General features: G+C 42.2%; 1 protein-coding gene across 1 annotated transcript in view; it reads left to right on the top strand.

The window, feature by feature from the left end:
- Positions 1–327: 327 nt before the first annotated feature.
- Positions 328–15,322, top strand: part of MND1 (meiotic nuclear divisions 1) — a 69,485-nt gene continuing 54,490 nt past the window's right edge. Inside the window, exons 1-4 of the mRNA XM_014593495.3 lie at positions 328–540; positions 5,019–5,084; positions 6,600–6,657; positions 10,131–10,279. Coding sequence (XP_014448981.1) covers positions 538–540; positions 5,019–5,084; positions 6,600–6,657; positions 10,131–10,279 — 276 coding nt within the window. The 5' untranslated portion in view covers positions 328–537. The remainder of the gene's footprint in view (positions 541–5,018; positions 5,085–6,599; positions 6,658–10,130; positions 10,280–15,322) is intronic.

Below are 15,322 nucleotides of genomic sequence, written 5' to 3'. Positions count from 1 at the left end.
TCAACCTTTCTAGCCTTGAGGCTCCTCTCAGAAAATACCAGCTTCTGTTTTGGACTACAGAAAAGGAATAAAGAGCCGATCTTCTGCAGCCAGCCCACAGCCGGGCAGAAGGCTTTAAACGCTCTGCCTTCTTCTTTGAAACCTCTGGGTTTCGATCCTGACTCCTGTGCGCAGCCCGTGTAGCACCCTGGGATCTCAAGGCACCCCAGGGTGCCGCAGAGAAGCTCTGTCTTAAAGAGCACCTCTCCCGAGAGGCCCCCGCTTTTCTAGGCCGCAGCCCACCCTGTCCGACAGGGCCAGATGCCTCACTGAGGTGCACGCGAAGCCCTGCCTCAGGCCCCGCCCCGCCCCTGGGCGCAGGGCTACATCCGCCCGGCAGCCTCCCGCGGGGCTGCGTCACCTTCAGGCCGCCGTCCGCTTCTGTTGTGCGCGGGGGCCGCCAGGCGGCGCTGCAGGCCGCCGCCTCCCCGTGACCTTTCCCCTCCCGGAGGCGCCGAAATCAAAGTCCGCGGCCCGGGCCCGCGGGAAGAAGGCGGCATGGTAAGGGCAGGGCAGGGCAGGGCAGGGCAGGGCGGGGCGGGATCCGGGCCCTGTTGCCTGCCTTAGTCCCTTCCCCCCCCCCCCCCCCCCGGCTCCAACGCGGCTTCGCTCGGGACAGCCGCCCCCAACGCAGCGGCCGGGCCGACCCCCGCCGGGATCCGCCCGGCCGCAGGGACCAGCCGCCGTGTGCGACCGGCCTTCGCCTCGCCTCGCCTCGCCTCGCCGCGGGCCCCGACATCCCCGCGGGGCCGTAGGCTGGGGAGTGGGGGACTGGTGGCAGCTTAAAGTAGGGGAGCGGGTGTGTGTGTGTGTGTGCCCCCATTATGGGGGGGGGGAGTGCGTGTGTGTGCGCGCATATGTACACAAACGTTCCTATATATGCACAGATACAGATATGTGCAGACACAGGTATGCACACACAGGACCGTGCAGACACACACGCATGCATGAACACATGAATGTGCACACACAGGAATATGCAAATGTGTATAGGCAGCCCTCAGACTTACAACGCAATTGGTTCCTGAAAACCATGTCTTCAGTTGAAACGCTGTAACTGGGAACCGATTTTTCCCATAGGAAACAATGTTATAAATGGGGATTGGTTCCTGAACCGAGGACTGATACGCTATTTTCACCAAAAATACCCCAGAATTTTGTACTCGATCAATTATAGATGAGTAATATAGCTACAATCATGTATTTATATTGTAAATAGTGATCATATTGATTTGTAAGGACTTCTTTGAGGTGACTTTGCTGGACTTTTTGAAGGGTTCTTGGCTGGAGCCTTCTCGGGAGTCTGAGCTGCAGGATTTTCTGGAGTCTTCTCTGCTTTCTTAAAGAAAATGTCCAAGGAAGTTTGGACAGCTGTTCTCCAGGGAGATGGGCAATGCAGCGAACTTATTCTCTGGCGTGGTGTCACGTCAGATCAAGCATTGTAAAGTTGAAGCTGAGGTCAGAAAGTTGAAACAAGGTGTCAATTTATAAACCTTGTAACTGTGAAACATTGTAAGTCGAGGACTGCCTGTATATGCACACGTGTATACACAAACGTGCACACACACGGGTATATATACACAAACGTGCACAGATGGGTATGTGCACACGTATGCACACACAAAAATGCACATGGGTATATGCACAAATGTATACACACAAACGCACATGGATATACACAGATGTGCACACAGGTATATGCGTGCATGTGTATAGACACAAATGTGCACACAGACGTATATGCGTGCATGTGTACACACACAAACGTGTGCGCACACAGGTATACGCACATGTGTATATACGCATGTACACAGGTCTACGCACGCATGCGCGTGCACACGCACACAAAAAGATAGATATACAGCATTACTGGTATAGGTAGGACCCTGATCCACCTGCGAACCAGCCCCGGATCACTCATCTGGCCTGCTTGGGTAAAAGGTTGAGCACCACTGGTCCAGAAGAAAACTGACCTTGAATCCTGAGGGTCTCTGGGAGATGGCAAGTTTTCTTTCCACAGCATAAACCCATATAGAGCTGGGTAGGGGCACTAGAGTACTTTTCTGGTTCTCGGTAGAGTATGATGAGTTGCTTCATTTTGGTTTTAGTAGAATCTGATAACATTGGCCCATTCCTTTGGTTTTTCTGAATTTGATGGTATGCTTGATGTTGCTTTTAGTCTCCTTCTTGACAGTGCTTAAGGTGAGGGGATAAAGTTTTCCCTGCAGTCATTCTTTCGGTGGGGAAATATCTTGTACCATTTTGTGGTGAAATTGGCCAGTGTTGTTTATAACAGCTGCACATAGTTACCATCCTGATAGTCCTTTGACTAATGAGGGGGGTCATGAATTTAAATGTCAGGACTTTTTCCATTCTATTTCCAGTTTATTTAATTTATTTTTCTTTGGCCCTGTTCAATGCAATATTAATTAGCAGCCCTCCATATTATTTCCAGTAAACACCTTTAAAGCTGTGTTGTATTGTTTTTATCTGGTTATGGCAGGCTGCCCATAGATCAAATTAATTTTAGCTGGAGGCTGCAACTGTTACAATAGGCCATGGAAACATAGCTTGAATTAGGCCCAGTGATCATAGCATAGCAAAATTGCAACGTAGAAGGGTTTGGGGAGAATTTACATGTGCAGTTTCCCATACATCCAGATGTGAATAGAATCTGTAATAGCTTCATTGTGGTTGTATTAAGGTCAACACAGCCACATGAGCCTAAAGGATCTTTTCTACACTAAAGTAAAATTCATACAGCATGATGCCAAACCTTAGTTAAAATATCATGTTGCATATCATTGTCTTTAATTTTATCACTGCTGAGATTACTAAGCTTTTTGGGGGGGGGAAGGAGAAATAGAAAATTGCTAGTCATTTATTTTTCTCACTTAAATAGTGATGCAATATTTTAGTGTTTGTAACATCAGGCTGTCTGTCATAGTAACTGGTTGGGAAGTCAATAACCCAATGTGGTATAGCTGAATATAAGGTTCATCTGATTTAGAAGGCTTTGGTTAGGTCAAAAGGAGTCAAACTTGTGGAAGAGGTGATATCCTTTATTAGACCAACTAAATATTTGCAGGCTTTTGGGCGTACACTCCCTTCATCAGGCATAGGAGAAAGCAGTATCTGTAAAAGTTCTCCTAGGTAGAAATGAAAATTCGTATTTCATTCATTCATATTGGTTAGGTCAGGTTTGATACCTTGCATTACTGCTGTTTCTTGTGTGTTCGTCATTGATAGTTCATCTTCAATCTTCTGAAGTACAGGTTTTTGCATGAGACAGATTTTTTTTAAACCCCATTCATTGTCCTTATTGATATTTGCAGCTACTGATTTCAAACCTTTGCACTAGTAGCGTGTAGCTTGTTTCAAAAGGAAGCAGTAGTGAGACTAACAAACATTACGTTGCTTTTGCTTGGTGAAAGCTTGGGATATGTTAGGAGTAGCAGAGGCAAGGCCTGATGTCCCTCCCTGCACCCCCCTACCAAATCTCTACACCTATCCACCTATTCTAGGAGCTCACCAGATTAATTTTCCACTAGTTAATACATGTTCCATGTACAAGAAACGCACACAATACATTTTATCAATTCGTTAGTTTGATTCAAATGGTAGGCTACCAGGTTTAAAGGTACGCTTCTACTTGAAAATCACATCTGTCTGAAAAAAAATTAGCATCCTATGGTTATAAACCAGGGCTGATTACCTGGTGGCCTGCAAGCTGCCTGCAGTCCCTGAAGGATTAGGCTGTGGTCTGCAGGCAGCCGTTGCCCCCATCATTGCTGCTGCTCCTTGGGGGCCAAGGTGTCTGTGCTGTGCAGGCATTAACAGATGTGGCCAGGCTGCCACCATTGTAAGTGGATGTATGGCTGTGAGGGGAGGAGAGGAGGGTGTTGTGTGGAACTGGCGGAGCCAGTATGCGTGTGCTGCAGGGGTGAGGGTAGGCTGTTCACACCGTATGCCTGAATGTGAGGAGAGGCGAGAGCCAGGCTGCCCATGCAGCACATGTTGGAGTGGGGGAGCTGGGTACTCTGCATTGGACCTGGATGCTCCACACTGCCTGCACCTTGAGGAAGACCCCTGTGAAGGGGGTGCCTGCACAGCGAGCAGTCCTCAATCTGTAGCCTGCGCCTTGTGCAACCCCCAGGACTGTGGACCACATCTGTGGGAGGATGACCCCAGCTGCCTGGAAGTTGGACAGTTCAGTTATAAGCTATCCTGAAGTGTAATATAACTACAAAATATTGGAGAAGAAAATACTTCTCATTTCTACTTTTTGGTAGGCAGCAACTCGCGTGAAACCTACTCCACTGTTCTCCCATGTGTTCAGTCAGTAGCCCCTGCAAATTATTGATACAGATGTAGGGAAAAAAAAAATCATGTAAAAAAGTTAGAAATACTCCCCAAATGGTTGAGGGACTTGGAGACTAACTCAGTATCTAGAAACAGCTGTCTTTTTTTTTTTTTTTTTTTTTTTTAGTGACCTGTATTTCATATTAGTAGCTTCACTGTAATAAAAACAAGGTTTACAGTAGTGAAGGAGTCCAACAAAAGCAAGTCTCCCACTGTGTAAAGAGTAGAAATAACTATTTCTGCTTTTTTAAGGGCAGTTGAGCAGTTGAATAGACTTCCCAGATTGAATGGAATACCTTTTTTAGAGCTATTAAGGCAAGACAGATAAGGAATTATGGGGATGTAAAAAAAATAAATAAAGGACAGTGAGTAGGAAATGAAGTTGATTGCTTAGCAAATCAATTCCTTGAGACCATTAATGTTTTTAGTGGATTAGCATGGAAAGGTCTTCCTTTGTGAAGAAGTCTGTCCTGAGGGAGTTGTGTGGGATGTTCTTTTATTTAAGGAGAAATCAAAGGAATAGCTCTCTCGGATTAACGAGTGTGAGTTCTGAACAAAATAGCAGTTCTTAGGATGCTATAGTATTAAACTGCAGTATCTATGTTCTCCCATTTTAGTCCAAGAAAAGGGGACTGAGTGTTGAAGAGAAGAGAAGTCGCATGATGGAAATATTTTTTGAAACAGTAAGTAGGATTTTTTATTTATCATCGTTCATTTGGGCCCAGTGGTTAGAATTCAGAGTGCACTTAACTGCCTACAGTGGGTACTGTAGTGGGAAACATCTTTTTGATTTCATCACTGTTACATTTTTTTTAGTTAGCTTTATTTTTCCTAGACCAGATTGGCTTCATTTGTACTTGCAGAACCACCAGTTGCTGACAGTAGATGCAGTTGAACTGGTGCTGAATAGAATTTGGCACCAGTTCAGCTGTATGTTGTGTTGACCCTTTTTGTCAGCAATGGATGAATCATCGACAGTGAAGTGGAATAACTAAAAGAATTGTGTTTCCTGTAATGCTTTCAAATGTAGTGCTATCAGTGTCCTGTAGACTTTTCAGATTTAAGTACAAAAGCCAAGAAAACCTAACTTAGATTTTCCATAACATCAGTAATGGCTGCTGAAATATATTTCTCAAACCCTTTTCATTGTATGTGGGTTGCCATATGTCAGAGGTTGACCTGAAGAACTTCAGTTCATGGACAGTGCAGCAACTAAGTGAAATTATTGGGCATTTGGGACATTCTCACTACTTGACTTGTTCTGTAGGATCCAGATATTGTCAATTTCACACTGTCACTGCAGTATGGCAAGAATGATCAAATTGGGACATGAGAGCAACTGAAGTTGTAGAGTCAGAAAGGGAAGGATCAGAGTACACACTAAAGGAGGCAGTATGGAGGGGAGATAAGAATGACAATCCAACAGCAGAGGTTTCATTGGGCTTCACATAAATTTATTGTATTATTAAACGTAATTGTACTGGTATGCTTCAGTGCCTCATCAATGCAGAATGTCTGAAGAGATAGATGTAGTTAGCCATCTTAGGCAGAAGTCAAGCAGAAAGCATGGCAGGGTACCACCTTAGGGTGCCTGTACATGTGTGGGGTGCTTGCTCCAATGCATTCTAATTAGATTAGAACAATTAGATTAATTGAATCTGCTCAGGTATTCTAGTTAGAATGCTCCAGCAGCCTTGCCATCATGCGTATTCAAGTGTCCCCATGTTTCAAAATGGCGGTGGGGGTGCTTACCTAAAGCTTGTCAAATGACCTTTAGGTAAAGCGCTCCCCCAGTCATTTTGAAGCACAGGATGCTGAATACACAAGAAACTGCGGGCATTTTAATTAGAGTGGCTCTCACCCCAGAGCACATATATAGATGCCATTAGAGTCTAAGTAGATCAGACAGGCATAAGCTCCTATAGCTACTAGCCTACTTCATCAGATTGATTGAGGTTTTAGCCACTCAGACCTGAAGTCATACCATGTAATGATGCAATTAAATTAGAGTAACAAAGAGCATGAATTATGACAAAAGGCAGTTTCTTTTATTTTTAAATTACTTGAGTTCTTTATTTAGGAGTACAATACAATTTTTTCCTGGAATAATAAGTATATGTTAGATTTTTCTTGGGTATTTATTGGGATTAATTCAGCGTGGGTCTTTCAGAGCTGATGTACTTTTTGTGTTTGAGCAGAAAGATGTGTTCCAATTAAAGGATGTAGAGAAGATTGCTCCCAAAGAAAAAGGAATTAGTAAGTGTTTATGGCATTTTAAAAAAAATATCTGGAGGCTTTACATATTGTTTAGTGGAGAGGCCTTACTTTGCAAATTCTCATTTTCGCAGAACTGCTTTTCTTTTCTTGTTATTGCAAAGACAACTAACGGCATCAGTTTATTGGTCTGTGGTGGTGGTCTAGCTTGAATAAACACAAAGACAGAATGCAACGACTTTATTACTGATATATGTAACTTACTAAATTGGTCTGATTATAAGTCTACCTTGTTTCCTCAAAAAGAAGAAGAAAACCACCCTCCTAGCTGACTTATTTTTGACTGACTTATAATGGGGCTGCCAGCAGTCTTGTACTTTTACTATTGTGGGCACACACTAAAACACCAAGTAAAAAATGTTTAGTCCATTGTGTCTTTTCTTTTATTATTTGATTCACAAGAGCAATAGCAGTGTATAGTCTTTATCTATATTTACTGATTTACATTCAGGGAAAAAGCTGTTGTTCCTAAAATTGAACTTGAAAATAGGGGTTGACCTATATGCAAGGTCAACATAATTAGAACAATATAGTATACTGGACATGAAGGCCAAAGCTTACAAGTGTGGGTTACTAAAGACTGGATCCTGAAATTCACACTCTCTAAATATATAATGTGATTCTCAGAGAAGCTGAGATCCCATTGATATCACTGGGTGCTCTTCATCTCTTGAGAATCATGTTTCACATTTGGCTAACCGTGGATTTAAGTGACAGATTTTAGTCTTTGGCATCTTAAAATTTGGCTCCAAATATGTACACAAATAGTTTTTTGTTACATTTCTCCAACAATACTACAAAGCAGTTTTACATAGAAAGTATCTCAGGTTTAATATCCAGGACCATCAATAGAAATCTGATGTCCATTAGTTATGAATATGGCCCAGGATAACTTATCTTGGACAAACATTAGATTTATTTAAATATTCCATTCTCATGCCTGTATGAACAGTGAGACCGAATGTCCACTTTCTTGATTTGCATATCTGTGTGATGATGATAATGCAGCTATTATAGATCAAGAAAAAGCAGTTGTGTTGTAAGAGCTACAGGGGGATCTGCTATAACCCCACATACATTACTGCAGTGGTACATTATTTTTTGGTTATGTTAGCAGATAAAAGGCACGCATAGAAGCCTCTAGAGATGCAAGACTATTTCAAAGAACATTTATTTGTATTCACAGGCTGTTAAATAAGATTTTTTTAATTACTGTAGAGACTCTCACAAACCTTTATAATACAATCAAAACTAAATAATCTGCCAGTATAATCCTTTAGAAGCTTCTTTACACCTGAGTATTGAAGAATAGTTACTGAAGATTATTAGTTTAATTGTTTCTTATTTTCAGACTTGAAAAATTCTCCTGTCTGTGTTGAATGGGAAACTTTCTTGGGCAAGTGTGGGGCATAATCCATTAAATTTTTTTTAGCCCTTCTGATTAAGAGAATGACCTGCCACCTGAGAACTTAATATAAATTAATGTAATGGGTGTTCTCCCAGTTCCTCTGCAGCTGTTGATTGCTTAGAGTGGAAATTACCATATAAAATTTTAAAAAATTACTAGTTAGGAAGTGTTAGAATTAAGGTTGCATAGACAACTGGTAATCAATAGACATGCCCTCCTGTATGGGGGTGCATGTGGGTATATATTATGATGCTGTTTTTAATTATGTGGTAACAGATTATTCCTTTTCACAATATCTCTGTTTTAGACTTTAGTCATCAGTCTTTCACTTTCCGTTTCCCTTCTACATTACCTCACATGTATGGTTGGCTTGAATCTTAAAGTAATGTAAAGCAGAGGTTGGTAATCTATAGCCCATAAACTGGATCCAGGCTGGAGGCTCTGGGTTTGGCCTGCAGAGCTGTGACTTCTGCTCCCCTGCACCACAACCAGCTTCCAGGAGCTTCGGTGGAGCTCTCCCTACTTTGTGCTGCAGTCAGGTGGCTGGAGCTTCAGTGGAGGCAGGCTCTCCCTGTGCCACACCATAGTTGGGTGGCAGGGAGAAACAGTGAATGCAGCCATGTCCTCGTGCCTTCCTGCTTCAGACCCAAGGTGGGTCATCTGGTTTCCCTACCAGAAAATGTTTCTGACCCCGGTGAAGGCAGCCATTGACAACATTTTCAAGTGGCAGGCAGAAGGAACCTAGTTTGGTTCCAAGACCCAAAAGCACTTCCTACTTACCTGCTGCTGCTGTTGCCATTTCTTCTTGCCACCTTGGCTGCAGCATGGATGAAGCTCTCTGCAACATGGCTGTAGTTTAGGTGAAGTCCCTCAGCTCCATGGGCTTGGTGGCCTTGTAGGTCATAGGTTGCCAACCCCTGATCTAAGCTATTAAAACAGACTCGTAAAGACTTAAGACAAGAGCATAAAATATAATATCATGAAAGCATATTTTGCCACAGAAAGTGGAATTTGTTCCATATAACTTGATTCCTGGCAACTTCGGAGACCAAAAGAGCATTTGTCCAGAAGAGAAATTTATGGGTCTGCCATTGAGTACTCCATCTTGACCAAACACTACAGGCTTATCTATGCAAGATCACAGGTCATGTCCTTTTTCCTAAATAAGTTTATCTCACCTTCTTCCAGATCATATTAATCTATCTGCTGATTTCCTTTATTGATAAGTATATTTCAAGCTGGATTAGATCAGGACCCACAATAGGAAACTGGTAGCAAATTTTCTTGAATAAATTGTTTTGTGCACAATATTGCCATTGACTTCAAAAGGATTCTCTGTGTGAGTGGTTTGTAGCATCAGGTAGATGCCAAAATGGAGTAGTCTCTTCAGAAATATATTCATGGGGTAAGAGTTACTGTATTTACCTAAATACAAGATGACTCAAAATATAAAATGACTCCCCAGTAATTTGATTCTACACATGGAAAATGTATAAATGTATTATAAGTTTCTATGTATGAAATCTAATTATTGGAGGATCACCTTAAATGCATCCTTAATGAAGTGATGAGGGGGACAGTACTGGGGCAGGCAGTGGGGGATGGTGGGAGGCAGATGGTAAGGGGCATGCAGTGTGAAAATGGTGGGGCAGGCAGTGAGAGAGGAAGGCAGCTTGCCCCCTGCTGCCTACTAACCCTCCCATTGTGCTGCCCCCCACCCACTCCACAGCTTCAGGCTTCCCCGATTCCCCCTTCCTCTCTTCCCCACATCCACACTGCTTCTCCCCCCCTCCATCCCGCACACTTTACCTTTGCTCCATGCTGGCAGGCTCCTTCCTTCCTGCAGCCTGCGCATAGAGCATGTCTCCAGCCTGGCTTCATAGCAAATACAGTACATTTATGCTGTTGTGGTTCTGTAAGCAGTTCCTGGGAAAGATGAGAACAGGTAGAAGTACATAGGCATCTGTTATGTTTACTTATTTGCTACTCATTTTTTTTCTTTATTGGTTCTACTTAATTTTAAAATGGGTTGCTTTTGCCTTTTTAGCTGCCATGTCAGTGAAAGAAGTCCTGCAAAGTTTAGTTGATGATGGGATGGTGGACACTGATAGGATTGGAACTTCCAATTATTTTTGGGCTTTCCCAAGTAAGGCTCTTCATGCCAGGAAGCGTAAATTGGAAGCACTGGAGACTCAGGTAAATCTGTGTTGGGGAAAAAGACTGCTTGTTTGCCTGTAAAGGGTAAGATTTTTCATTGTCCAACAGTCCTTGCTACATATCAGCAGCTTCATTAGCAACCAGATAATGAAGTTATTTTTCTGCTATCCTGTTCTTCCATCTGAAAAGTCCATTTGGAAGCAGAGGGGTACATTAAAATATATGGCTTTCAGAAGATTTAATTGTTGTCCTGCTTGCTCTCTGTTTCTTGTATTCGGGGGAGAGTCTACTTATCAATTTTGTGTATTTATAGTATAAAAATAAAAATAACTAAAATACCAGAGAAATGCTTGATAAACAGATTTATTTCCTGATTGCATGACAGCTGTGTCAGCTATTCCATCCCTTATTTGACACAATTAATTGATTCTTCAGTGAATGGATCATGAATGCAAAATTCTTATTCCTCTGGGAAATGTTCATGTGTTCTTTATCCCCCCACAGCATAGCTCTTACACTGCCAGTACAAGTTGAAGTATACACTGATAAATTTTTTCAAGTGTGGAAAAAAAAGGGCTTTACCCTGAGCAGGAGGAAATGAAAAGTGATTTTTCTTCAGTTATAGTCTTAAGATGTCTACAAGTTAAATGCAGTTATCTAAGTACTAGATGACACAGCTGTAAAGGGGACCATTTTAATTAATTCATCCAAAATACCAACTGTAAAGCAGTGTTTTTGTTCACGACACTATGTGGGAAATGTAATTGTTTTAATATCCTTTGCTGAAGAATACCCAATAAAATTTTAACTGTGAGTTTCAGAATGCTTAATTATATTTTGCTGTTATAGCAAGATTTCCCTACCTATACTGTTTAGAGAGAAATGAAGAGCAAGAGGCTTTACATTTTTAATGAAATATCTGTAGTACATGTTACAGCATTTGGGTTTATCTAATTTGTTCTTTTTTAAAAAGCCCCAAAATTTATCTTTGAAATATGAATGCTCACTAAAAAACAGGTGCTTGTTTTGGAGATCTCAGATTCTTTTGCTTCTTTTGCTTCCTTTACTTCTAAGTACTGTGGGATGTACTCTCTGCCTGAGCACTGCCTCTTCAATGTGTAGCTCCTTTTCTTTTATCTCCAGTACTTAAAATGGTTGTTTTTATCACCACCCTCTCTTGTTTTCATAACAGCTTTTTTATTCCTCTTGGAGTTCTGTTCATCTTCCCTGTTCTACATTGCTACAGACCTCTTAGGCATTTCGTCCTTTTTGTACCTAGGAAGACTTAATGGTAGGCTTCTAAGGCAGTTAGTATTGTTGTGTTTTAATTTAAGTTAAAATGAATGGAGGGCTTGTCTGCTTGAGCGGGTTGGGTTTTTTTTTCTCAGTATAGGTTTCTGCATATTGGCAATTGCAGACAGATGGCTTCAGGGGAGTTGGAAGAAAGCCATCACTGTAACAACTGTGCTGTTCCATGAGAACTGAGTCAAAACGCTCGTCTCTTTCCCTTGCTTCTCCATCCCTGGCTAGAGTTGCTTATTTTATTGCTTAGTTTGCCTAAATTAAAAGTATGAACAGTACCCTCACATAGGCCTCATTCATGTTGTAAAGCCTAGAAACAAACTTGTCTGATGTGAGATGTTCAAAGAAAAGGTACAATATGACTAAAAATATTACCACAAGTTCTATTTTTTTTCAGCAGCCTGAGATAGGCATGAGAATTTGCTACAAGGGGGCATGTGTCCATTTTTGTTGCATGGAAGTACTGTTATGTGAATACCACCGAAGTGAGGTTTTTCCTCTTCAGCACTAGATCGGCTTAGCTGCCTTGCACTGACCTATTTGGAATTAGGATTTTTAGTAAAAGTGGACAAGTTCACCACCTCATTAGACTATTCAAACAAGATTTGAGACAAGGCAACTTGGGAGATCTACAGACTGGCCAGTTTGGGAATCAGCCACAGCATAAATAAGCAACTGAGCAGCCATATGACTGTGCCAAAACCCCAGTCTTGTTCACCCAAACACACCATTACAACTGCCTTGTTGAATGCAAATGACTTGTTTTTGGATGTTTTCTGTAATGAGTCAGACTTCAAATGATTTATTTAAAAGAGCATTTAACCAGCTAGCTGAATAAAGAAATTGATATTTGTTGTTTTGACCTCTGGCCATATCTTATGAATTTAAAGATAAATTCTGACTAAAGTCTGTCTCTTCCTTTTGTTGATGCATATTTTCCTTGGAATGTCCTGCAGTGGCTGATTAGATGGCATTGTGACTCGCCAAAGCTTTGTCCACAATTCCATTGTGCTGCTTTTACTGTACTGCTGGATACTTAAAGTAATACAGCCTCAGTAGTGTGCATCTACCTATTTTGGCATATAGTTTTTGTATCAATGTAGTTAGTTCCCCTCCCATACAGAAATACTGCACCAGTGTAAGCATATTTGTAGTGTTGTACTAGCATAACTGTTTCATTAAAAAAATTATAGCAGTACAAAAGATGTGTGCAAAAACCTGAGAGATTCCTTAGAAATGTTACCCCCATTACCTTCTTCGGAAAAAAAGACAAGTGAACTTGCTTCGTTCTTTATTCTTATTATCCTCTAACAAGTGGTTTGTTTTTTTTTTGACAGCAGAAAGGTGGCATTACAAAAATACTAGTTCTCTGAACACTTTTTACTAGATGGCAAAATGTTCTCCGATTGCAAACATAGAACAATTAGTTATATCTAGGCTAGGGTGTGATACACTTGTCAATCTGAATGAAGTCAAGACCAAGAGAAGCCAGTTTAACAACTGGCTTTTGGTGAATACATAACCACACCCTGAATTAGTCAGATGCTTAATAGAAATTGAGTCTGACTCACCTATTCACAGTTAAGAAAACAAGCCTCTTTTCTTGGATGTTTCAACTCTCATTATGTCTTTGTGTTTAGTTTTCTTGTGAAAACTTCCTTTATGTCATTATTATTGTATGATATAAACTAGACAGCGATCTTGTTTGTGCAATAAGTGTTATAGGAGTTGGCCTCTTCTATTTGCTTTGTTACTTTTGTTCATTCTCTTTTCATTGTTTTATTGGAGTTGTGTTGTTTGGTTTCCCAGTTTGGTCTTTGGTTTCTGCCTCACTACCTGAACTGCAGTTTTGACACTGTCGAAGTCCGTGGAACTTTTGTAGTGCACTCCATCAGATCCAAAATTTACCATGGGACCATTGTTTCTCTTCAAAGCAGCACAATGAAGTGAAAATATTAGTCAGCAAATATTTTAATGGCATGGTTTCTATAGCAGATCTTCTCTAATAGCTTGTAGAGTAGTAGCACCAAGTGAGCCCATTTGTCTCCACCAACTTGACCAAGCTGGTGGTGACAATTCTCTAAACTACATCTGTGATGATAGCAATAGATTTTTGTTTAATCCTCTTTCAGTCTTTTCCCTTGTATTATAGGCCAGTTTTCATTCTGTTGTTAGCCTTGTTCAGTTTTATTTTAACAAAGGGGAGGCTAAAATCATCGTTGATGTAACTTCATTGAAGACTTGGTACTGTGGGGTTGGGTTTTTTTTTTTTCATGAGTGATGAATTTGACTCCACAACTTCTATTGTAGAATGGGGGAATCACCTTTTGTAGATCATACTGTTACTTTTAATTTGTTTCATAATTTGTCCGTATGTGGTCTGTTGTTTTCCAGAGGTGGGTGCATGAAATAGCAGTTCTTCAAAGCTGAAGGGAAACTCTTGTTCTGTTACTCATGCTTCCTGTCTGAAAATGACCTTTTATTTTTCTAGTAAGCTTAGATGTTATCTCCAACTTTTAAGTTGGAGAAAATAAATAACTCAACAGTTGTTTCCCCAGTCTGTTGGCTTTTCGTGTTTTGCTTATAGTCTCATAGGTGGTCAATTGCACACGTTTCATACTGCAATGATAATATCACTAAGATGTGCTATTCTAAGGTTACCATATGTCCGGGTTTTCCCAGACATGTCCTCTTCTTTGGCCTGCTGTGCTGCGTCTGGGTGGGTTTTTAAAATAAGAGCAAACCTCCAGGTTTTTTTCCTGTTTCCTCTGCTGTCTCAAGCTGGCTGCTTGGGACTGAGAGCAGCGGGCAAGGTGATAGGCTGTCAGGGGTCATGTGGTCCCTGTGTAGGCCCTGGCAAGCTAGGTAAAGAGACACTCTGTTTTGTGAGTGCATGTGTGTGTGTGTCTGTGCATGTGTTGCTTGGGCAGCAGGGCTGGGGGGCGGGGGGCTGCGGGTCAGGAGCAAGGGGCACCAGCAGGGCTAGGGGGGCAGGGGGCTGCGGGTTGGGAGTGAGGAGCACTGGGGTGGAAGGGGCTACAAGTTGGGAATGAGGGGCTCTGGGAGGCAGGGGGCTGTGGGTCAGGAGTAAGGAGCACTGGCAGGGCAGGGGGCTGTGGGTTGGGAGTGGCGAGGGCTGGCAAGGCGGGGGGAGCAGGGCCTTAGGAGCAAGGGGCCGAGGCAGGGCACGAGCATATCACTGTCCCCGCGCCCCCCCCCAATCATATGCCTTTCCCGCCTCTCCTCCCCCTTCCAGGTGTCCTCTTTTTTGCTGCTGGAAATATGGTAACCCTATTCTGCATACAGCTTCCATGCATGCTTTCTGATGGGGCCTTGAAAACAGTAGCAGACCTGCTGCTGCTGATTTAGAGAGTATGAAGATGTGTCCTTTTCCTGGAACCCCTGAATGCAGTTAGGAAGCCACAGGAGTTTGTGGGACAAGACAGTAGGAGGAGCTTCATACTTTACTCGCTATGTCCCAGTATAGGGTTTATAAGCAGCAGTCTTGGGAAAGGACCAGAGGAGTTTCCTGAGCCCTTTTTTGCACCGCCCCCTCACCCCCCCACTCCAACAGCCAGTTAGAGTTGTAGGGGACAGGTGTTAACTATGTAATTTTTTAACTGTGTGCTGGTGCTGAGCAGAGTTCTGTGAGAGGGGGCTGTTGCTTCCTAGAGCTTCATAGGGGTTCGTTGTAGTACTTGGGAGGCTTTAGCTCCCTGTGACTACTAAAGAGAAGACCAGTGGGCATAAGGACATTTTGGGGGTTCACCGAGTCCTGAA

The sequence above is a fragment of the Alligator mississippiensis genome, chromosome 2, assembly GCF_030867095.1.
Source record: "Alligator mississippiensis isolate rAllMis1 chromosome 2, rAllMis1, whole genome shotgun sequence".
NCBI classification, from domain to species: Eukaryota; Metazoa; Chordata; order Crocodylia; family Alligatoridae; genus Alligator; species Alligator mississippiensis.
This window is presented reverse-complemented; position numbering and strand designations above follow the sequence as displayed.